This window comes from Anomaloglossus baeobatrachus, chromosome 2 (genome assembly GCF_048569485.1).
Source record: "Anomaloglossus baeobatrachus isolate aAnoBae1 chromosome 2, aAnoBae1.hap1, whole genome shotgun sequence".
NCBI lineage: Eukaryota > Metazoa > Chordata > Amphibia > Anura > Aromobatidae > Anomaloglossus > Anomaloglossus baeobatrachus.
In genome coordinates, this window is record NC_134354.1 from 534,600,647 (window position 1) to 534,623,500 (window position 22,854).

The following is a 22,854-nucleotide window of genomic DNA, read 5'->3' on the forward strand; positions in this document are numbered from 1 at the left end:
CATAGTGGCAATGACATCTTGAGATAACCCTGAGGACGCTAGGAGCCAGGACTCAATGGCCACACAGTCAGGTTGAGGGCCGCAGAATTCAGATGGAAAAATGGCCCTTGAAGAGACCATTCCCCTGCGTCCATGCCCTGGCGACTGAGAAAGTCTGCTTCCCAGTTTTCTACGCCCGGGATGTGAACTGCGGAGATGGTGGAGGCTGTGGCTTCCGCCCACAGCAGAATCCGCCGAACTTCTTGGAAGGCCTGACGACTGCGTGTGTCGCCCTGGTGGTTGATGTACGCGACCGCCGTGGCGTTGTCCGACTGTATGCGGATCTGTCTGCCCTCCAGCCACCGATGGAACGCCTTTAGGGCTAGATACACTGCCCTTATCTCCAGAACATTGATCTGAAGGGAGGACTCTGTCGGAGTCCAGGTTCCCTGAGCCCTGTGGTGGAGGAAGACCGCTCCCCACCCTGACAGACTCGCGTCCGTCGTGACCACAGCCCAGGACGGGGGCAGGAATGATTTTCCCTTCGACAAGGAAGTGGGAAGAAGCCACCACTGAAGAGAGGTTTTGGCTGCCAGTGAAAGAGAGACGTTCCTGTCTAGGGACGTCGACCTCCTGTCCCATTTGCGGAGAATGTCCCATTGAAGTGGACGCAGATGAAACTGCGCAAAGGGAACTGCCTCCATTGCTGCCACCATCTTCCCTAGGAAGTGCATGAGGCGCCTCAAGGGGTGTGACTGGGTCCGAAGGAGAGAGTGCACCCCTGTCTGCAGCGAACGCTGTTTGTCCAGCGGAAGCTTCACTATCGCTGAGAGAGTATGAAACTCCATCCTGAGGTAAGTCAGTGATTGGGTCGGTGTCAATTTTGAGTTTGGGAAATTGATGATCCACCCGAACCTCTGGAGAGTCTCCAGAGCAATGGTCAGGCTGTGTTGACATGCCACCCGGGAGAGTGCCTTGACTAGGAGATCGTCTAAGTAAGGGATCACCGAGTGGCCCTGAGAGTGTAGGACCGCCACCACGGATGCCATGACCTTGGTGAAGACCCGTGGGGCTGTCGCCAGGCCGAAAGGCAGTGCCACAAACTGAAGGTGTTCGTCCCCGATGGCGAAACGCAGGAAGCGTTGATGCTCTGGTGCAATCGGCACATGGAGATAAGCATCCCTGATGTCGATTGAGGCTAGGAAGTCTCCTTGGGACATCGAGGCGATGACAGAACGGAGAGATTCCATCCGGAACCGTCTGGTTCTCACGTGTCTGTTGAGCAGTTTGAGGTCCAGAACGGGGCGGAATGATCTGTCCTTTTTTGGCACCACGAACAAGTTGGCGTAAAAACCGCGACCACGTTCTTGAATGGGAACGGGAATCACAACTCCTTCTGCCTTCAGAGTGTTCACCGCCTGAAAAAGTGCATCGGCTCGCTCTGGGGGCGGAGATGTTCTGAAGAAACGAGTCGGAGGACGAGAGCTGAGCTCTATCCTGGAACCGGGCGACAAAATGTCCCTCACCCATCGGTCTTGGACATGTGGCCACCAGGCGTCGCAAAAGCGGGAGAGCCTGCCACCGACCGAGGATGCGGTTTGGGGAGGCCGAAAGTCATGAGGAGGCCGCCTTTGAGGCGGTTCCTCCGGCGGTCTTTGGAGGACGTGACTTAGACCGCCATGCAGAAGAGTTCCTCTGGCCCTTCTCTGACCTGTTGGACGTGGAGGATTGGGACCTGGCTGAGGGCCGAAAAGACCGAAACCTCGAATGAATTTTTCGTTGCTGAGGTCTGTGTGGTTTGGACTGGGGTAAGGACGAGTCCTTTCCCTTGGATTGTTTAATAATTTCATCCAATTGCTCGCCAAACAAACGGTCGCCAGAAAATGGCAAACCGGTTAAGAACTTCTTGGAAGCAGAGTCTGCCTTCCATTCGCGTAGCCACATGGCCCTGCGGACTGCCACCGAATTGGCGGACGCTACCGCTGTACGGCTCGCTGAGTCCAGGACGGCGTTCATGGCGTAGGACGAAAAGGCCGATGCCTGAGAAGTCAAAGACACAACTTGCGGAGCAGAGGTACGTGTGACTGCATTAATCTCAGACAGACAAGCTGAGATAGCTTGAAATGCCCACACGGCTGCAAAGGCCGGAGCAAAAGACGCGCCTATGGCTTCATAGATGGATTTCATCAGGAGCTCTATTTGCCTGTCAGTGGCATCCTTGAGCGATGGACCATCTGCCACTGATACTACGGATCTAGCCGCCAGTCTAGAGACTGGAGGATCCACCTTGGGACACTGAGCCCAACCCTTAACTACGTCAGGGGGGAAGGGGTAACGTGTGTCATTAAGGCGCTTAGTAAAGCGCTTGTCCGGAAATGCTTTGTGCTTCTGGACAGCATCTCTGAAGTTAGAGTGATCGAAAAACGCACTCAGTGTACGTTTGGGAAACCTAAACTGGTGTTTCTCCTGCTATGAAGCCGACTCCTCTATAGGTGGAGTTGGGGGAGAAAGATCTAGCACCTGGTTGATGGACGCTATAAGGTCATTTACTATGGCGTCCCCTTCAGGTGTATCAAGATTGAGAGCAACGTCAGGATCAGAGCCCTGAGCTGCGACCTCCGCCTCATCCTCCAGAGAGTCCTCATGCTGAGACCCCGAACAGCGTGATGAAGCCGGGAAAGGTTCCCAGCGAGCCCGCTTAGCCGGTCTGGGACTGCGGTCCGTGTCGGAGTCCTCCCCGTGGGACCTAGGTGTCACCCCAGGAGCACTCTGCTGCACCGACCGAGAGGGGCCTGGGGGCGATGAACTCACAGTGCCCGGGGCCTGTGTGACCGATCTGGACTGCAAGGCTTCTAGTATCTTAGCAGACCATCTGTCCATAGACTGAGCCATGGATTGTGAAAGCGACTCAGAGAGTTTCTCAGCCAAAACTGCAAACTCTGTCCCTGCCACCTGGACAGTGGAAGCCGGCGGTTCTACCTGAGCCGAGGGTCCCACCAGTGCCCGAGGCTCCGGCTGAGTGAGTGCCACAGGAGCCGAGCATTGCACACAGTGAGGGTAGGTGGAACCTGCAGGTAACATAGCCGCACAAGAGGTACAGGTTGCAAAATAAGCCTGTGCCTTGGCACCCTTGCTCTTTGCGGACGACATGCTGTAGTCTCCTCTGAGAGTGATCACTGAGGGTATATAGCCAAAAGCAAAACAATGCGGCCGAACAGAGAAAATGTATACAAATATATATATATATATATATACACACACACTTCGGCACCCAAGGGGGGCCAGCACCGGGTAACCGGTGTGGCTTACCGACCGCCCAAAGCGGTTGTGTGTCCACCAGATTCCGTGCCTGGGCCTCCCAGAGCTGTAGAGCTCGTTCTGAAATCCTCCACCGGCAGAAGTGATTGTAAATATGGCTGCCAGAGCTCTCAGGGGAGGAGGGAGCCATGGGCGTGACTAATAAAGTGCGGGAATCTGGTGCCCCACAGTGCTCAGTGAGGGGGGAGGAGAACACCTAAGTATGCTCCAGCCCTCACTGCCGACGTCCAGTCGACCGTCCCGCCCTTACCCCTGACTGGCAGGCCCGGGGGCGGGAGTTATGGTACTAGGCCGCAGAAGCCGGGGACTAAATTTAATAACGCGGCCGGCAAACAGGCGCGGTCGGCGCGGTAGTCCCGGTCGTCACAAAAAAACAGCAGCCGCTGCAGCGTCTGTAACACAGGCGCTCCATGCACCGTCCCCAAGGGGACACAGAGTACCTTATAGATGCAGGGCCTGTCCCTGATGATACTCAGTCTCCTGTCCGTCAGATTCCCCCAGGGGCTGCGGAGGGAGCCCGGTCCCAGTGAATGGTGACCGGTTAGGATCCCACTTCTCCCAGAGCCTCTAAGGGATGGGGAAGGAAAAACGGCATGTGGCTCCAGCCTTTGTACCCGCAATGGGTACCTCAACCTTAACAGCACCGCCGACTTAGTGGGGTGAGAAGGGAGCATGCCGGGGGCCCTGTTAGGGCCCTCTTTTCTTCCATCCGATACAATCAGCAGCTGCTGCTGACTAAAATGGGAGCTTGAGTGAATGCCTCCTTCAACACAAAGCATAAAACTGAGGAGCCCGTGATGCACGGGAGGGTGTATAGGCAGAGGGGAGGGGTTACACTTTTTAAAGTGTAATACTTTGTGTGGCCTCCGGAGGCAGAAGCTATACACCCAATTGTCTGGGTCTCCCAATGGAGCGACAAAGAAATAAATAAATACCCAAACAAACCGTCACTGAGCTACAGATCCCAAAAGATAAGAATGCTACGGATCTTGGAACATAAGCACAATTCTTTTTTTGACAATTTTTTTTTAATTTATTTTCACCACAAAAAAAAAAAAAAAAAAAACAAACAAACAAACAAACAAACAAACAACAACAACAATACATGTTTGGTATCTACAAACTCGTATAGACCTGGAGAATCATACTGCCAGGTCAAAAGTATTCAAAAGTACAACTCGTTCTGCAAAAAAAAAAAAGCCCTCTCATATGGCAATATTGACGAAAAAATAAAAAAAAAGTTATGGCTCTGTTTAAATCATGTTTGTGTTTTGCAAGTCTTCTCTTTTTAAATTTTTGGCATTATTTTTTTTCCGTGCCATGATCTATAAAGATAGTGATATAAAAAAAACATTGCTAAAAATTATTAAAAAAATAAAAAAAAAGAAAGAATACGCTTGTACAGAAAAACCATCATTATTCTCTACTTCCACATCCCCTACAAGTTCCAAAATGCATAGGCCTGCATTCACACTAGAACGTACCTGAGCAGGTCCACATGCAATTCCTACTATGTGTTTAGAGTCCAGTCCCGGAAGGGCAGAAGGCTCAGGTTTAGTGATCCGCAAGGTGTCAAAGTGCTGATATTGATCATTGCTCCCCCAGCTGTATACTTCTCCAGATTCAGTGAGGGCCAGGCAATGCGTGGAGCCCACAGCCACATCTACTACCTTTTTGCCTGCAAGAAACATGAAAAAAAATAGTTTGAAGACACAGTAAAGAGCTGCTCACATGTATCCATCATTGCTAAGAATTGCACAATTAGAAGTCTATAGGATCTGTCATATAGCGTTAAGGCCCTGTCACAGATCTGCCACAGGTGTGTGTGTGTGTGTGTGTGTGTGTGTGTGTGTGTGTGTGTGTGTGTGTGTGTGTGTGTGTGTGTCAGGGCCTTTAGTTTCCTCCATAAGACAACCATTTATCATCAACTCACTAGTCTGAATATATTGTCTGGATTTATAGTACTGGAGTCTTGACATGTTTACTTTATTTAGCATTACTACAACTGTATCAAGCACTCACCTTGTAGGCCATCAAGTACTTTGGGATATCGGACATGTTCCTCGGTCCCATGCCCAAGCCTCTGATTGTCTCCTTTACCCCAGGAATAGACCTGTCCATCTTTGGTGATAGCAATAGAAAACTGGCTGCCACAGCGAACTTTCACTATATCCAGGTCTTGAAGTTTCTCAATCAATTTGGGAGTTTTGCAACCATCACTGCCTCCTCTGCCTAGCTTTCCATAATCCCCATCACCCCAAGACCAGACTTGGCCTACAAAAAGAAAAAGAAAAATAATTATACTTCTGCTACATACATACACAGTGGAATCTCGCTTAACGAGTAACCCAGTTAACGAGAATTTCGCTTAATAAGCAAAGCTTTCTGTAAATTTGTAACTCTGTTTACGAGAAAGCTTTGCTGTACGAGCAAAATACTCACCGCACACACTTCCGATTCCGTACATCCACCGCGCTCTGACACACTCTTGCAGTCCACACAAACACGCACAAACACGCACGCACACACATACATACAATATTATGCTCACTTTACCTTCCGTTCCATCGCCGGCCTCATGGTTCTTGTAGTTTGCCGGTATATCGCGACGAGGGAGGAATCCTCACTGCGAACTACAAGATCCAGGAGGCCGGCGATGGAACGGAAGGTAGGCGAGCATAATATGTGTACCTTCCGTTCCATCGCCAGCCTCCTGGGTCCTGTAGTTCGCTGGTATAGGCTGTGTATCGGCAACCATAGCGACGAAGAAGGAACTTCCTCTGTCACCGCTACTCAAAGGCGAAGCGCTGACCAATCAGAGGCAAGCGGCTCCTGCCTTTGACGTCAGCGCTCTGGGTGCGGACGTTTCTCCCTTGTCGTGATGGTAACCCGATACACAGCCCGTACCAGCGAACAGCAAGTCCCAGGAGACCAGCGATGGAACGGAAGATAAGGTAAGCATAATATGTACATGTACATGTGCGTGTGTGTTTGTACGTGTGTGGAATGACACAATAGGGGACCAGGATGCGACATTTAACAAGTTGTGCAACGAATTGTCTTCATTGCAATGATTTCCTATGGGAAATCGTGCTTTGCTGAACGAGTAACTTGGTTAACAAGCACACTCCCAGAACGGATTGTTCTCGTTAACCAAGATTCCACTGTATAGCAATATGGACTGCCAGTATCTTTAGTTATACCAGTTTTAATTTTGTGCCCTCATCTATTTTCGCAATGCGTTAGGGACCACACAGATAAATCACAAACAGGAACCCACATCTCCCAGCGGCCCCTCCATCTAAACACCGCCACCAAGGACATCTCATAGGAAGCAATTCATCTATGAGCAATTGTTAGCTTATTGGGAAAATCAGTCTATTAAAATATTACAGGGAAACTGATAGCAGGTTTTTGCTATGTAATCTGACAGCAGAATTAGGTTTGGACAGAGACACTGTTTCCAGCTATGTATCACTTCATATACTGGGAACATAAGTTATGATAGAGTCACAGTTTTCGCTAATGCAGACCTAGCAGAGCTCTGTTTCTGAGCGGTGTATAATCCCACCCACACCCCAGCTTTCTGTGTACAATGTATAGTGATAGAGAGGTGCTAATCACAGCTGGGGCCTGCCTGGACTACAAGGCATGAGGCCAATTGTATAATCTCCTGCTGATAAAAAAGAGAATTTTGTTTACTTACCGTAAATTCTTTTTCTTATAGTTCCGTCATGGGAGACCCAGACCATGGGTGTATAGCTACTGCCTCCGGAGGACACACAAAGTTACTACACTCAAAACGTGTAGCTCCTCCCTCCCAGTATATACACCCCCTGCTAGCCAGTCCTAGCCAGTTTAGTGCAAAAGCTGAAGGAGGACATCCACCCACAAGAAGAGACAGAGTAAAAACCGGAAGAACCGGAACCTCTGTCTACAACAATAACAGCCGGTGAAGACACCGGAACAAGAAACCTGCCAACAGGCAATAGGGAGGGTGCTGGGTCTCCCATGACGGAACTATAAGAAAAAGAATTTACGGTAAGTAAACAAAATTCTCTTTTTCTTTATCGTTCCTATGGGAGACCCAGACAATGGGACGTTCCAAAGCAGTCCATGGGTGGGAATAAACAGACAACTGAGAAGCAGGCAAAACCTAACTTCACAAATGGGCGACAGACGCCTGAAAGATGCGTCTGCCTAAGCCCGCGTCTGCCAAAGCATAAGCATGCCTTGGATAGAGCTTCGAAAAAAGTATGCAGACTAATTCGAGCTGCAGTCTGACAGACCTACTGAGCCGTAGCCTGGAGCCTGAAAGCCCAAAAGGCACCGACAGGTCTGATCAAATGTGCTCTGATCCCCGGCGGGGAAGGCACTTGAGTACACTTGTTGGGCCTCGGAAATGGCCGACCTAAGCCAACGAACCAGGGTCGGCTTAGATGCCGAGAGACCGCTACGCTGACTAGCGGTCAGCACCAGAGAGAGGTGCACTGCCTAATAACGGCGGTGCAAGACACATAGATCCGGAGCGCCCGCACCAGATCCAGGATATGCAACGCTTTCTCAAGCGATGAACAGGAGCCGGACAAAAGGAAGGCAGGAAAATTGCCCCGGATAAGGTGGAAGCAGTAACCACCTCAGGGAAAAAAGTCCGGAGTCGGACGGAGACCACCTTGTCTTGATGCAAAAGGCCAAGAAGGGGGTGACTCCGAGAGAGTACAGCCAGAACTCTCTGGCGGGAAATTATAGCCACTAGAAGACTACTTTCTGTGAAAGATGAAACAAAGAAACCTCCCTAAGAGGCGCAAACGGGGGTTTCCGGGAACCGAGAAGACCGGATTAAGGTCCCAGGGCTCCATAGGCCGCAGGAAAGGCGGAATAATGTGAGATGCGCCCTGAAAGGAGCGCACCGGAGCCAGCCGGACGATACGCCGCTGGCACATACTGACAGAGCCGAGACCTGTCCCTTAATGAGGGATAGTCCTAGCTGTAAACCGGACTGTGAAAGAGACAGGAGGGTCGGCAAAGCTAAAAAGGCCAAAGGACACTTTGAAGCTCGAGTCATAGCGGAGATGACTTCAGGAAGGATACCAGAAGTCGCCAAGATCCAGGACTCAAGAGCTACGCCGTCAATCTGAGAATCCAGAATTCTGACGGAAAAAACATACCTTTTGAGAAAAGGTCTGAACGGTCCGGAAGATGCCATGGCAACCCAACGGACAGAAGGAGCAGGTCAGGGTACCAAGCCTGCCTGGGTCAGTCTGGAGAATGAGAATGACCCGACAGCCCCCTTAACTGATCTTGCGCAGGACTCTGGGCAAGAGGTAGAGACGAAGCTGGGATCAAACATGAACCAGTGTGCCTACCGCAAAACCTGAGGATTGTGGACCACGGTTGGACAGCTGAAATAGTCTGCCTCGCAGCTTTCACATCTAGGATGTGGGCTGCGGATATGGTGGACTAGGAGTCCCTTGTCCACTGAAGAATGATGAGCCGCCAAGATTGCCAGACGGCTGAATGTCCCGCCCTGGAAGTTGATGTAGGAAAACGCTGTCACGTTGTCCGACTGGACTCGAATGTGCCTAGCCGCCAACAGATGGTGAAGGCTTAGAGAGCTAGAAATACAGCTCTGATTTCCAGCACATTGAACCAGAGGGCTGATTCGGACAGAGTCCAAGCGCCCTGCGCTCCACGGTGGAGATATACTGCTCCCAAGGCGGAAAGACCAGCACCCTGGTGAGGATCACCCGGGACGGGGCCAGGAAGGAGCATCCCTGAGACAGAGTGGCCGAAACAACCACTGCAACGAGCCCCTGGTCAGTGGCGAAGCCACCACTCCGAGAAGGAGGGAAGTCGCGTGTACAGCGGAAACCCTCCAGTCTCAGAGGACGCAGGAGAAACTGGGCAAGGAATCGCTTCCATTGACGCCACCGTCTGACCAGCACCTTATTTGGTGTCTGATAGAACGACGTCGACCGCCAGCGGAGGGACTACTGATCGACTAAGAGAAGCTTCACAAGTGCCGACAGAGTCTCGAATTGCGTCCCTGAAAACCTCTGGTGCGAAGTCAGAGTGGACCTGGACAGAATGACAAGCCACCCGAATAGATTAGAGTGGCGAGAGTAAGCGAAGTACTCTACTAAGAGTCTGCACTGGATGAAACCCCGAGAAGAAAACCGTCCAGGGCAAACGATCACTGCCAATCCCTAGGGGTGCAGGACCCTAATCACAGCAGCCCCAAGGAGAATACTCGAGGGGCCGTGGCTAACCCCAAGGGAAGAGCCACGAATTGGACCACTCCGATGGCAAAACGTAGTCAACGCTGTCAACGTGTGAAACTGCGATTGACCCTTGCCGAAAGGCATCCCTGATGCCGATGGCTGCTAGGGAATCTCCTTGGGTTCTTGATTGATCCGGTGAAAAACACACGGAACAAGACCGAGACTCCATGTGAAAACGCCACACCTGACCATGCTTGAAAAGCTAAAGATCCAGGTCGGAAGGCACCGCCCTCTTCGGGGACTAGAAATAGATTTAAGCAAAAATCTCAGAACCGTTCCCAGTCGGGAACCGGAACAATTACTCCGTTGGCCTGCAAGAAATGCCACGGCCTGTGAGAAGGCGGCGGCCTTGGAGCCGGGAGGAGTTGACAGAAAAAATCTGTTTGGCGGGTGGACAGAATTCCATCCTGTAGCCATGGGAGATATAAACTCGCCCCCACTGAACGGAGACCTGGTAGAACCATACGTCGCCAAGTGGAGAGAGCCTGCCACCGACCAAGGAGGTGGTTGGCGTGGCCAGATAGGTCGGAGGAAGCTGACTCCGTGGTAGCATCTCCTGCGGTCTTCTGAAGACGCAGCTTCAAGCCATTTGGTTCTATGAACTAAGGCCGAGCTAGAGGACGATCAGAAGGAGGAACGGAAACCACCGAAACCTCAACTGATTCCTGCCCTGGTTTAGGTTTGTGGCAAGGAAGAACTCTCGTCGCCGAGAGCTTCCTAAATTTCATCTAGTTGGTTCCGAAGAGACTGGTCCCACCAAAGGGGAGCCCAGCAAGGAACCTCTATAGAGGCATCTGCCTTCCATTGCCGAAGCCACACCTGCGGATAGCGAGGAAAGTAGCCAAAACCACCGCTGTGCGGTGTCCAGCATGGCAGACTTGGCAGAGGATGGAAAGACTGAAGTCTGGAAGTTCAGGCAACCGTCTTGGGCATAGAGTCCCTGTGAGGGAATGCATCTCCTCTGAGGAGCCATCAGCCACTGACATAACGGTCCGGGCTGAGCCACCTGAGGTGAATGAGCCCACCTCTTGACCACCATTGGTGGACGGGGGAAACCCAGTCCTCAGAATCACGCTTCATGGGAAGCAACTGTCAGAGCGGACCCTGGGCTGGTCACAGGGGCCTGAAAACTGGAGTGGTTAAGGAACACACGTTGTGTTCACCTAGATAAGGTAACTCCGGCGGATTGAGGTCCAGTACAAAATTAATGTACCGTGGGATCCTTATAGAGGTGCAGTCAGCCACTGATACAACTATCCGGGCTGAAAGTCTGGACACCGGAGTGGCCACGCTTGGCGAATGAGTACACTCCTTGACCACCTCTGATGGGAGGGGGAGACAGGCAGCAGAACCCCGCTGTGGGATCTGCAGGACAGGCTGCGGGCTTGGACGCAGCGGGCTGAAAACTGGAGTGGTTAAGGAACACACTCCTCGTCTTGTTAAAGGTATACTGATGCCTTTTTGCCAGCGGGGAATACTCCCCTGATACAGGCGGATGGAGGTCCAATACAAGTATAATGGACGCAATCTAATCATTCGCATCCCCGTCATCTACGGACGGATCAAAGTACGTAAAGCAGCGTCCGAGCCCCTGATAGAGACATCCTCCTCGTCCAGTGAGTCAGCTCGTATCGGAGCTGCGGGACGGGGAGGACAGGGGACCCTGCGTCTCCCTGTCAGGAGGACGGGGTCTGTGAGCTTTGCTGAGCAAGCAGAAAACGCCCTGAGAAGGGGGTTGCATGCTCAGCGGATGCCGGGACAGCCGACCCCTGGAAAAAGAGATTCCCCCAGGGGTCAGCCACCGAACCCGGAGCAGCTGGAGGGACCATGTATGAGCCTCCAAGCTGAGGGGCCACAGCGGTTATGAGCTCGGTACAGCCGTACGAGACTACCAGCAGTGGATAATAAAAAACAGCCTGCAGCCTCGCTCTGTGAGACCTGCTGCAGAGGTGGGGGGCTCTGTCTAGAATGTCTAGAAAACACAAGACAGGGGTTCAGCCTGGGGAGACTCCAGGCTGAGGCACCACCACCTAAGAACCATTACAGTATGGGTCTGTGCCGGTTCAGGCAATATGAGCCTACATGCAGAACATGTAGTGTACAGCCTTGGAGCTTTGCTCCTAGTGAGACATGCTGCTGAGGAGGAGGTTCTATAATAAAGAATTAACTCCTTCACAATGCCCTGATAGTATATAAAAGTGCACAACCAGAGGTTGTGACTTGTCAGGCCGCTATTGTGAGTGCCCCCCCAGGTTCCAAGCCTGGACCCCCAGCCAGATATTCACTCCCTCTGCACTGCAGAGCAGCCAGCGCCGATCAGCGTACTAAGAACGCTGAGAAAATGGCGCTAGAGTGAGGGGGGAGGGCGGGGGTTAACCCAGGAGCGGGAATCGGAGGGCTAAGAAATGTACAGGGGAGGGAATCATCTCCTCAACAAGGAGTGTCCTCCCCTGCGCAGAGCGGCGGTTGGGCGGCGCTGCAGCGTCCCCCTGCATGACTGACATGCAGGGGAACGAGACGAAACTAGGCCGCGGCTGAAGCCGGGGCCTAGAGTTAAACATGCGGCCGAAAATCAGGCATCATCGGCGCGGTACACAGAAAAAAAACAGTGGAACCGGCCGGAAACACAGTAAAAGCAGCATTATCAAAGTCAAACACTGTCCCCCTAATAAAGTGCCCCACATTGCAGAAGGACCCTCTGAATAACGTCTCTATACTTAGCTTTGAGACGCAGGGTCCAGTCCCTGGGTGGGGTGGGGGTCCAGTGCTCCGTCCAGCAGGGTCCTGTCAAAGGGCTGCGGATGGAGGCCGGTCTCCTGCAAAGCAGTGAGAACCGTGTTGGCTCCCACTTCAAGCCAGAGCCCCAGCATGGGATGGTGAAGGAGCGCGGCATGAAGGGCTCTTGCCCTGAATCAACCTTAACAGCACCGCCGCCAGGGGGGTGTGAAGGGACATGCCGGGGGTCCAGTGGACCCGCTTTTCTTCCAAATCTGTAGAAAAAATGAAAATCAAAAAAGGATGCATGTGTGTGTGTGATCCTCCTGACACAAAGCATGAAAACTGGCTAGGACTGGCTAGCAGGGGGTGTATATACTGGGAGGGAGGAGCTACACGTTTTGAGTGTAGTAACTTTGTGTGTCCTCCGGAGGCAGTAGCTATACACCCATGGTCTGGGTCTCCCATAGGAACGATAAAGAAACATTGATTACATTGAAACAGCTAAACACAGCTCAGTAAGTGACATATCCCTGTAATCAGGGTTTCTTCTCTTACATCATAATGCTCTCAGATTACTATCAAAAACCTGCTGGCAAATTCCCTTTAAGAGATTGTGATTCTTTCTGTTCGGACAGATGTCAAGGAACCAGCCAATTTCCATTAAGCCACTTTTACAAACTAGTGGACAACTCCTTTAAGTACTTCCCCTCAGGAATAGACATAGGACTAAACAGCTCACCATTTTCAGTCACGGCCAGAGTCTGAGCATCTCCACTTCCACAAGACACATCCACTACTTTAAGTCCTTTCAGTCCAGTTACCAACATTGGAACAGTCTGGTCTTCACTTGAGCCTAGAAGAAGCACAATTACACAATTATCACATTTCCCTCTATGGTGCAATAAAATGGGTTTGCAATTCAATGGTGATTGCAATCCTCAACATATAAGAAAAATAATAGAATTGTGGGCTCTTACTTTTCTATTAACTAATCCAAATTTACAATATTAAAAAGATCCACTAAAATTATTCCCCAGACAGTGACTACGACCTGCCGCCACTAGTGGAGCTCCTAAATGTTGCAATGTACAGTGAACCCAAGTTTAAGGAAACATTTTTTGTGTATTTTGCGTATATTTCTACAGTCAGGGCCAGAAATATTTGGACAGTGACACAAGTTTTGATATTTTAGCTGTTTACAAAAACATGTTCAGAAATACAATTATATATAATATGGGCTGAAAGTGCACACTCCCAGCTGCAATGTGAGAGTTTTCACATCCAAATCGGAGAAAGGGTTTAGGAATCATAGCCCTGTAATGCATAGCCTCCTCTTTTTCAAGGGAACAAAAGTAATTGGACAAGGGACTCTAAGGGCTGCAATTAACTCTGAAGGCGTCTCCCTCGTTAACCTGTAATCAATGAAGTAGTTAAAAGGTCTGGGGTTGATTACAGGTGTGTGGTTTTGCATTTAGAAGCTGTTGCTGTGACCAGACAACATGCGGTCTAAGGAACTCTCAATTGAGGTGAAGCAGAACATCCTGAGGCTGAAAAAAAAAGAAAAAATCCATCAGAGAGATAGCAGACATGCTTGGAGTAGTAAAATCAACAGTCGGGTACATTCTGAGAAAAAAGGAATTGACTGGTGAGCTTGGGAACTCAAGAAGGCCTGGGATTCCACGGATGAAAACAGTGGTGGATGATCGCCGCATACTTTCTTTGGTGAAGAAGAACCCGTTCACAACATCAACTGAAGTCCAGAACACTCTCAGTGAAGTAGGTGTATCTGTCTCTAAGTCAACAGTAAAGAGAAGACTCCATGAAAGTAAATACAAAGGGTTCACATCTAGATGCAAACCATTCATCAATTCCAAAAATAGACAGGCCAGAGTTAAATTTGCTGAAAAACACCTCATGAAGCCAGCTCAGTTCTGGAAAAGTATTCTATGGACAGATGAGACAAAGATCAACCTGTACCAGAATGATGGGAAGAAAAAAAGTTTGGAGAAGAAAGGGAACGGCACATGATCCAAGGCACACCACATCCTCTGTAAAACATGGTGGAGGCAACGTGATGGCATGGGCATGCATGGCTTTCAATGGCACTGGGTCACTTGTGTTTACTGATGACATAACAGCAGACAAGAGTAGCCGGATGAATTCTGAAGTGTACAGGGATATACTTTCAGCCCAGATTCAGCCAAATGCTGCAAAGTTGATCGGACGGCGCTTCATAGTACAGATGGACAATGACCCCAAGCATACAGCCAAAGCTACCCAGGAGTTCATGAGTGCAAAAAAGTGGAACATTCTGCAATGGCCAAGTCAATCAGCAGATCTTAACCCAATTGAGCATGCATTTCACTTGCTCAAATCCAGACTTAAGACGGAAAGAGCCACAAACAAGCAAGACCTGAAGGCTGCGGTTGTAAAGGCCTGGCAAAGTATTAAGAAGGAGGAAACCCAGCGTTTGGTGATGTCCATGGGTTCCAGACTTAAGGCAGTGATTGCCTCCAAAGGATTCGCAACAAAATATTGAAAATAAAAATATTTTGTTTGGGTTTGGTTTATTTGTCCAATTACTTTTGACCTCCTAAAATGTGGAGTGTTTGTAAAGAAATGTGTACAATTCCTCCAATTTCTATCAGATATTTTTGTTCAAACCTTCAAATTAAACGTTACAATCTGCACTTGAATTCTGTTGTAGAAGTTTCATTTCAAATCCAATGTGGTGGCATGCAGAGCCCAACTCGCGAAAATTGTGTCACTGTCCAAATATTTCTGGACCTAACTGTATATAAAACTCGGTACACACCGTGCCCCAGTCTGCCATAGTTTCCCCGGCCCCACGTGTACAGCTCTCCGTCATTAGTGATGGCTGCGCTGTAGGTGCTGCCACATCCGATGTGGACAATCTGCTTCCCAGTCTGCTTCCCACACAGGGCAGAAATAAGCTTGGGCTCCTCTATAGAGCTAGAGAAAGAAAAGAAGAAGCGTTATAGTGATCAGCATAACACCTGAAGAGGCACAAGCAAAACTGTATTACAATAAAACACACATACAGTGTGTCTCCATGCCCAAGTCTGCCGCCATCTCCACAGCCCCATGAATACAGCTCCCCGGTCGCAGATAAGGCCAGATAATGTTGTCCGTCAGAGTGAGCTGCAATCTTTGCAATATTTCGGGTGGAAAGACCTTGCACAAGCTGTGGTCCCTGTAGAAGATGAGAACACAAGATAACAGAAGGTAAAGACAGGTTGCCCCGCGGTTGTATCTGACTTGACAATCGGCTGATCACCTAGAGGGTTCAGCTCCTGCACCCCAGGGCAATGAGAGGGCAGCCAGGCATTAATGCTCTAATGGCTGCAGCAATGTTAAGGTGATATGACATGCAGGGCACGCAGAGGATAAGCCATTCGCATAATATAAGGACTAAAGCTTCAAGAGGAACCTCAAGACCCATCTCTTCCAACAAGCCTACAACCTACAATAACCCTCAGTCCAGTAGACCACTGCGCAACCAACTCTGTCCTCACCTATTGTACCATCACCCATTCCCTGTAGACTGAGCCCTCGCGGGCAGGGTCCTCTCTCCTCCTATACCAGTCTGTTTTGTACTGTTAATGATTGTTGTATGTATACCCTCTTTCCCTGTAAAGCACCATGGAATAAATGGCTCTATAATAATAATAATAATAATAATAACTAGTGAAGCCCACTAGAATGGTAGCTGCCTGTACAGTGCCAAGGGAAGAGGACCCCTCCTTTATGACGCCTACATGTGCTAACAGTTACAATACCTTGCCCCCTACCCCAAATAACCTTGGCCAGGTGTACGGCAGAGGCTTTTCCTCCAGTTATAATATTAAGACATATGAGCACTCCGCCGAGCATTCATCTGGACCGGAGTTAGGATAGCTAGCTCTTGGCTAAACATGCACCCTACCTATAACTATATATAATGCATGTACACCTTTACGCTCATCTATAGGACAGTATCACCTATTACCCTTAATATGATATGTGCACAGTTGAAGTATGTATGAGTGATATGGGGGACAGTGCTGCTAGCTCCCCCCTTCCTTTCTTACTGTTATGAATCTAAAATACAGCATTGTAAAGTCTAAAGTAACACACTACTCAGACCCCAAAACAGACATTAAAGACACCCCCAAAAATGGATCGCGTTACAATTAGCAGGTGAACTCTGGTCTCATACACCGTGCGGAGCTGCCGCCCCACCACCGTGCGGAGCTGCCGCCCCACCACCGTGCGGAGCTGCCGCCCCACCACCGTGCGGAGCTGCCGCCCCACCACCGTGCGGAGCTGCCGCCCCACCTACACCCCACCTACTGTCTCCTCCCCAAAATCCTTTAGGATGTAAGCCCGCAAGGGCAGGGCCCTCTTCCCCCTGTGCTAGTCTGTCTATTGTAACGTGTACATGTATTCTGTATGTAACCCCCTCATGTACAGCACCATGGAATCAATGGTGCTCTATAAATAAACAATAATAATAATAATAATACAGACATAGTGTTATCTGTACAGGGACATTCTACAGACCAGTAACTGCAGCAATAAACCGCACAGAAAGGATTACTTCTCCGCTCTACTCACCAGTGTATTATTATTGTAAGTTTGGGTGTAAACTTTGCCGTTCCTGGAAAGTATCAAAAAGCACTTCTCTGCACAGGCAATTTGTGTAACACCAAGAGTAGCAAGAGCTTCACATTGTATCGGGCCATTCACATTCGCATAATACTTCCAACCCAAAAGACCCCAGCTGATTACCTCCTGTAAGGAGCCCTAAGAAACAAAGGGAAGACTGCTATGAAACAATAAATTATCTATGTTTAATTCTCCAGACAAACCCATTTTAAATTATTCAGCAGGTTTTTGCTACCTCATCTGAGAGCAGCATAATGTAGTCAAAGAGATCCTGAATCTAAAGATGTATCACTTAGATAATTGAGTGCAGCGTTTCTGACACAATCAGAGTTTAGATTTTGCATGCAGCAGAGCTGAGAAAGCTAATATAGCCCACACCAGGCTCCCTATATACAATGTCTATAGACCGTGATCTGGTAATCACAGCAAAGGGTGTGCCCAACTAGCTGACATCAAGCTAACCTAGTCCAGCAATTATAATCTCCTGAAGCTAAAACAAACATTGCAGGTAAGCAATGACTGATATCTGGGTGTTAACCCCTACAGCATGCGTTTTTCAAATTATAAAGAAAAACTCTGCTAGCAGATTCCCTTTAAGTCTACTGAATATACTAGATCTATTAGGAAGTGGCGAGCACAAGCCAGAATTTAGTATATACAGAAGAAAGTCCTAAAGAACACAACACAACATACACCGTTTGGGAATAATAATATTTTTAACTTGATCATCCAGAGTTTGAGAACCCCAAGGCTCTTCTGCAGCCCTGCTCCGGATGGATCCAGTGCCATTCATTATCAATGGGGCTGCTGGAGAAAGCAAACCATAGAATTTGGCTTTGTAGGCAGTCTAATTGACAATAAATGGAGAAGCCGCCTCCTGTCCAAATAATGCTGCAGAGCCCCGATCCTGGGAATGACAGACTGACCCACAGGGATGAGCAAGCTTTTCCCAAACCTACTGAAAGGGATTGAAAAACAATTCTCCTCCGCTTAAAATGTTATTCCCCAAAAAGCACCCTATCCCCTTTTACTAGCACTATTTATACACCACCATCTTAATATCAAAATATATTTAGAGCGTGCAGCTTAAATTTAGTCCAGAACGTTTCACGCTCGTCTATAAAAAGATGACCCTTTTATAAATGTCTAACTTAAAATACATGTGTTGTTAAGTCACAGGAAAGACGATTCTTGTGGGAGATCCCAGTCACAAATCATCCGATCAGGCCGGCAGGTCTGGATTCTGTGCCAAATATTATTATCTAAAGTAGAGCTTGGCTCCAAGGCTTACAGAAACAAGACACTTCACTCACCATAAACTTAGTAACACTTTAAAGGGAACAATAGGAAAAGTATAGGAAACGTTCATCTTAAGTGTAGTGGGTAACAAAGGCCTGCCCATCTCACTTAGACGAATAGTGGCTATCAGATATTACATGCATTTATGCATTAAAAGGGTATCCATATTGATGGGGGTTTGACCAATGAGACGCACACCGATCCCAAGAGCCTGGGTTCTCGAATGGTGCGGTGGTTGACCATGCACACTGCTGCCCCATTCATTCTTAATGGGACCGTCAGAGATGGCTCAGCACTACGCTCTGTTGGTCTTCGGCACTCCCATAAGAATGAAGGGAGTGGCAGTGAGCACGATCGACCACTGCCCCACTAACACACCAGTTCTCAGGATAAGTGGGGCTTCAAGCACTCAGACCACCGGTAATCAGGAGGTTATCCCCATCACATGGATACAGAATAACTTCCAGGCTTGGAAATAGTACTTTAATAGGTAAGAGAAACGGTTCAGAAGCATACCTTATGTGAGGTGGGTGAGCTGCACTGCGGAGGCATGCACGGCGCAGCCAATCGGTCTAAATGTGCCATAATAACAACTGCAGTTTGCCTTAAATCAATAGCTAGCTCGTTGTCCTGAGGCAATATCAGATACCGCAAAAAGTTTTCATTTGGGCTTAGAGGACATGTAAGCACCTAGAGGAAAAAGATACAGGATTACTAAGCCTCCTTTATTGTAAGGACTGACAGAATGCAGCGGATCAGACCTTCACCCATTAAAAAAGATGGCATATTTCAGCAATGAGCCTTCATTGGGAAATCTGTGTAATAAGGACGTACCTGAATCTCCTTCTCCAGGTTATGAACATCTTTATTGCACACAATACTCTGGAACCGATGTAGCAGAGGGAGGAGAGGCGCACTGGTTCCCTGCGCAGACCTCTCATTATCCGTTTCCCTTGTTCCATTGTCCCAGAGTTGAAGTAGCAGCATAACAGCAGATAACATTTGGCTGGGGAACACAAAAGGAAGGAACGTTACACAATATAGAAAAGCTTCAAAAATATACTCAGCTCCGCCATTAAACATATATAACACAGCTGTCAAAGGGAGACTGTCAGCCATCACTAACTGTATAAACTAAGCATATAGATCTGCAGGAGACACAAACCGTACAAAACCTGCACCTTTAGGCCTTGTGCACGCAGAAAAAGGAATTTTCTTGAGAAAATTCCGGAGGCTCAGTAAGATTTCCGCACCTGCGGGAAAATACCGCACCGAAATACGCATCCAAATCCGCATGCGGTTTGTTGCGCTTTGCTGCGGATTTTGTGCCGATTTGTTGCTGATTTGGTGCGGAAATGCCGCAGCCAGCGTCGGACTGGCTACTGGAGGAATCTCCATTAATACGAGGCCTGGCTGCGGTTACCTGCACTGAACTCCGGAGCTCCCACCTGAGCTCCGGAGTGCAGCCTAAACTGCGAGCGCCGAGTGATTGATTCCCCGGCGATTGCAGTTTAGTTCGGGGCGGGCTGATCTCTGGAGCTCAGGTGACGGCTCCGGAGTGCAGCCCGGCCTCTCTACAGCTGTCACCTGAGCTCCGGAGATCAGCCCAACCTGAACTAAACTGCAATCGCCGGGGAAACAATCACTCGGCGCTCACAGTTTAGTCAAGCCTGCACTCCGGAGCTCAGGCGACAGCTCCAGAGTTCAGTGCAGGCAACTGAATCCAGGCCTGGCATTACTGGAGATTCCTCCGGTAGCCAGCCCCGCAGCTACCTGCGGAAAAGTAGTAACATGCAATTGTTTTTGCTGCGAGAATCCCGCAGCAAAACATGCAGCTGTCAAAATCCCATAGGATTTACTGGTGAATCATTGCAGAGATGTTATGAACATTTTCTGCAGTGAAACATGCAGCAAATCCGCGGGAAAATCCGGCTAGTGCGCACAAGGCCTTAATGTTCTAATTGCTGCCTCCATTCTGCAGAAACCGAAGATTAATCTAACATGCTAAGTAGGGTGCTTGGCGCACTGTGACGTGGCTAAAAAGCACAATGCATCATTCCGCTCAAAGATTTTCAATAGCCCCACCTCGCTCACTGGTGATTGACATGACGGTAAGGCCCTTTTCACATTGCGTTTCAGTGACATACACTACTACTTTAGTTTTCGAATGAAATTTATGCAAAATGTAAAACGTTTGATTTCCTCATCTCAAACAATTTATTGAAACAACAAGGGTGGGTATATCCCCAACAAATGTCAATGTCTCAATAACTTGCCATGTGGCCTTAAGCAACAATTACAGCTTAACAACAGTTACTGAGCTGATCCCATAGGTTTTCTATGGGATTCAGGTCTGGAGAAAGTGCAGGGCACGCCATTTGAGATACCCCAGTCTCCAGCAGCCATTCTCTAATGATGCAACCTCAATGAGCTGGAACATTGTTGTCCATGAAGATTAAATTAGGCCTCTGTTCATGTACAATGACTGGATTAATGAAGTTATTCAAGTATTAGGGGCTTGTCACTGTACCATTCATAAATGTAGGGTAGTTCTGTGTTGTGTAGTCACACCTGCTCACACTAACAGCACCACCAAAAGGTTCGTCTGGTGACAACAGTGGATGATGCATAACGCTCTCCTTGACGACTCTAACATGATTGGCATCCATAATTTCTGCTCAGTGTGAATCGTCTCATTAGCACTTAAGCCCACTGGTTTCTCTTCCACCAAAGTGATGATGCCTGTGCCTGGTGGTGTGGTCAAGTCATCTAGCACGCAGACCATGCTGATGTAAACAGTTTCAAATGGTCTGACGTGTCATTTGAGTGACTCGCACTTCACGTAAATGTCTCTGGAGTTTTGTGGCATTCATCAATCAATTCTGAAGGGCATTGTTCACAGTGAAGCAGTCTTTAATGTGTGATGTGGCCAAAGGACATCCACTTGCATGCTTTTCTGTGACTCTTGCAGTCTCTCTGCATCTCTGTTGCAACGTGCTGATGACACTCTGACACTCTAAACTCAATAGCCTCCTATGTCTGAAAATATCCTGCTTGAAGCCTCACAATGGCGAGGTACCGATGATCAATTGTTAGGGGTCTTCTTGGTCTCATGATGTCAAAATGTGAACAGCATGAGGAGGACTGTGTAAATACCAGCTGTAACTGAAACCTGAAATGTATTGGGAGATTCATGGATCAAACACCTGTTGTGAATGTTGCCATTAAGCTCCTTATTAGAGAACAGCAAGTTGTGCAATAAGTACTGATACGTTGAACAGTTGGACATGTGCATTCAAGTGTTTAGAGACAGTCACATAAGCTCACCTGAAAAGGTTAGAGAGCATTTTAGAATCCTGAAATTTCACCAGAAAGACAAATATCCCTAACTTTTTGTGAGTAGTGTATATTTTTACAGAAAACCACATAATTTCTGAAATTCACACTGACCTTAGAGTGCCTCTCTGTACAGCAAGCTCTAATAAAATGGCAAGTGCTAAGTGCTGGTCTTGAAGTGGAATGTTTCCTGCACCTCTAGGACTTTGAGCACCATGGATATCACTGGGAAAAAAAACAACAAAACAACAATCATAAATAAAGTAATCTACTAATAAAAGAAAACTCAAAAACCATAAAAAAAAGTTTATATCTCTACAGTAAGCAGCACATAAACATGCTTATCAAGAGGAAAAGGTATGTACATCTTTATTGGCTCTTATTGGAATCTGTATAGAAGAACACCATGCCTGTTAGGCTCTGTGCGCACTGGGAAGTGGAATTTTCTTGAGAAAATTCCGCATGCCCTCAAAGATTACCGCACCCGCGGTAAAAAACCGCGGGAAACCGCACCCGAAAACCGCATGCGGTTTGCCGCGGTTTTACCGTGGTATTATTCGCGGTTTTGCCGCGTGCGGGTTGGGATGTGCTTTATTGCATTCAATGCAATAAAGCACATTGAAGAAAAAAAAAAAAAAAAAAAAAAGTCAGTTAATTCTGAGAGTAGATAGACAGAAGAATAGATAGAGGGATAGATAGATAGACAGAGGGATAGATAGAGAGATAGATGACAGATCGCTGCATTTCCCACGGTCGGCAGTGAGTTCACATTACCGGCCGTGGGAAATGACCGGTAATTACCTCTGCTGCTTTCATTCAGCGCTGTGTGTTAGTCGCGGCTGGATGGAAGCAGCGCAGGACGTCGGACCTGGATTACGCCGGAGCTTTGTTTGGGGGGGTTAATAAAATGGTGAACGAGGCTTGTTTGTTTTATTTAAAATAAAGGATTTTTCGGTGTGTTTTTTTTCACTTTACTTACGGGTTGATCATGTCAGCTGTCACATAGACGCTGCCATGATCAAGCCTGGGGTTAATGGCGGTGATCCGCCGCCATTAACCCCTTGTATTACCTTGCCACCACTGCTACACGGTGGCAAGAAGAGCCGAGGACACGCCGGCATTGCCGCATATTGCATGCGACAGTGCTGGGGCAGCTGCGGCTGATATTCTCGGCTGCCGGAGGGGGAGTGAGGCGGGGGACATTAACCCTGCCCCTCTCCCTCCCCAGCCTGAGAATACCGGGCCGCCGCTGTGT

The 22,854-nt window shown here is 48.6% G+C and overlaps 1 protein-coding gene across 5 annotated transcripts in view; it reads right to left on the reverse strand.

The window, feature by feature from the left end:
- Nucleotides 1-22,854, reverse strand: part of HERC2 (HECT and RLD domain containing E3 ubiquitin protein ligase 2) — a 415,490-nt gene that overhangs the window by 319,528 nt on the left and 73,108 nt on the right. For all 5 annotated transcript variants that reach the window (XM_075336618.1, XM_075336619.1, XM_075336616.1 and 2 more), the window contains exons 8-16: nucleotides 21,714-21,824; nucleotides 19,098-19,269; nucleotides 18,780-18,953; nucleotides 16,914-17,102; nucleotides 15,359-15,510; nucleotides 15,112-15,269; nucleotides 13,036-13,149; nucleotides 5,320-5,571; nucleotides 4,782-4,975 (exon numbers count right to left, since the gene is read on the reverse strand). In XM_075336618.1, coding sequence (XP_075192733.1) covers nucleotides 4,782-4,975; nucleotides 5,320-5,571; nucleotides 13,036-13,149; nucleotides 15,112-15,269; nucleotides 15,359-15,510; nucleotides 16,914-17,102; nucleotides 18,780-18,953; nucleotides 19,098-19,269; nucleotides 21,714-21,824 — 1,516 coding nt within the window. The remainder of the gene's footprint in view (nucleotides 1-4,781; nucleotides 4,976-5,319; nucleotides 5,572-13,035; nucleotides 13,150-15,111; nucleotides 15,270-15,358; nucleotides 15,511-16,913; nucleotides 17,103-18,779; nucleotides 18,954-19,097; nucleotides 19,270-21,713; nucleotides 21,825-22,854) is intronic.